Source organism: Sorghum bicolor, chromosome 1, assembly GCF_000003195.3.
Source record: "Sorghum bicolor cultivar BTx623 chromosome 1, Sorghum_bicolor_NCBIv3, whole genome shotgun sequence".
Taxonomy (NCBI): Eukaryota; Viridiplantae; Streptophyta; class Magnoliopsida; order Poales; family Poaceae; genus Sorghum; species Sorghum bicolor.
This window is the reverse complement of record NC_012870.2, coordinates 64568894-64570673: the sequence shown is the minus strand read 5'-3', so window position 1 is coordinate 64570673 and position 1780 is coordinate 64568894. Positions and strand designations below refer to the sequence as shown.

General features: G+C 52.7%; 1 protein-coding gene across 1 annotated transcript; it reads left to right on the top strand.

The window, feature by feature from the left end:
- On the top strand, positions 309–1425 carry LOC8080759 (expansin-A21). The gene is made up of 2 exons (XM_002467743.2): positions 309–599; positions 700–1425. The coding sequence occupies exons 1-2, from the start codon at positions 461–463 to the stop codon at positions 1344–1346; spliced, it is 786 nt and encodes a 261-aa protein (XP_002467788.1). The 5' UTR covers positions 309–460; the 3' UTR covers positions 1347–1425.

Below are 1780 nucleotides of genomic sequence, written 5' to 3'. Positions count from 1 at the left end.
TAAATAAGTAGTTCAGAGATCTTTTTCCAGTTAAGATCGCTCATACACTTGAGACAATTTTGCAGGTCCTCGTCTCATTTCATCTCTGTTTTTCCCTCTCATTTTTCTTTTTCAGACTTTACTGAGTGCAAAAAGCGCGAAGAAGAAAATAGGCCTAAATGATAAACCCAAACCTAAAAGTGCTCTGCTTGTATTTATACTGACACGTGAGGGTGTACGTACAAGTACAACCGCCTTGGCTTTTGTACCAACAGAGCTAGCCTATGACCGGCAGTGGTGAGGTGGCCTATGAATCAGTTACAGAACTGGATTAGTAGTATCGAGAGTAGCGTGCAGTGTCGGTCACTATAGGTCCAAGCATCTGATCTGCATCTCTCTAGCTACTTAAACCCGCACACGCGTCGCTGCTCTTCTCTGCGCCCCCTGCATTGCATTGCATTGCATTGCATACTGACAGGAGATGGCATCGCTCGCGGTGCTACTCTTGCTTGCCCTGCTCTCCATGACGTTCTCCTCTTCAGCGCAAGGCTATGGCGTCGGCCGATGGATCAATGCGCACGCCACCTTCTACGGCGGCGCCGACGCTTCCGGCACCATGGGTACGTTACCATGATCGATTTGTTGATCATCAGTTGCTGCTGCCTCCAACTCCAATACCTAAACTAATAATATACTTACTAAGGAGCAATGCATGCACAGGTGGCGCGTGCGGGTACGGCGACCTGTACAGCCAGGGGTACGGCACGGCGACGACGGCGCTGAGCACGGCGCTGTTCAGCGGCGGGCAGACCTGCGGCGCGTGCTTCGAGCTGCGGTGCGCCGGCGGCGGCGACCGCGGCTCGTGCGTGCCATCGTCATCCGTCGTGGTGACGGCCACCAACCTGTGCCCGCCCAACTACGCGCTCCCGAGCGACGCCGGCGGGTGGTGCAACCCGCCGCTGCGGCACTTCGACCTGTCGCAGCCGGCGTTCCTCCGCATCGCCCGTTACCGCGCGGGCGTCGTGCCCGTCGCCTACCGCAGGGTGCCGTGCCGGAGGCGGGGCGGCATCCGGTTCACCGTCAACGGCCACGCCTACTTCAACCTGGTTCTGGTCGCCAACGTGGGCGGCGCCGGCGACGTGCGCGCGCTCGCCGTCGGGGCGGGCGGCGCCCGGCGGCGGAGGACGCGGTGGCTGGCCATGGCGCGGAACTGGGGACAGAACTGGCAGAGCGCCGCGCGCCTCGACCACGGCCAGCCGCTCTCCTTCAGGGTCACCACCAGCGACCGCCGCTCCGTCGTGTCTTACAACGCCGCGCCCGCCGGGTGGGCCTTCGGCCAGACATTCACCGGCGCCCAGTTCCCGTAGACAGACAAGTTCAATTTTGGCACGCGCGTGTACTGGGTGCGGCTTCACTGAATGTGAATCGATCAATCAATGATATATATCATCCTTTTTGCTATATATATATATATATATATATATATATATATATATATATATATATATATATATATAGGACGCGTTTCTTTTACACGCGCGTGTAATTACTCTCATCTATGTATCTCTAGGTTTAAGGTGCATATGACCGGACGAAATGTATATAGACAAAGTATATGATCATACTAGACCATCTAGAGTGATATGTATGTTAAGTATGCATACATACATAGAGTATATGGTTATACTTATTGTATATAATATAGTAGTGGCATTTTAGTAATATATTTAAAATATAAGTTTTTTTGAAAAAATTTCGCGTGGTAAGATCTAGAGTATCTTAATATGAGTATATAAACATA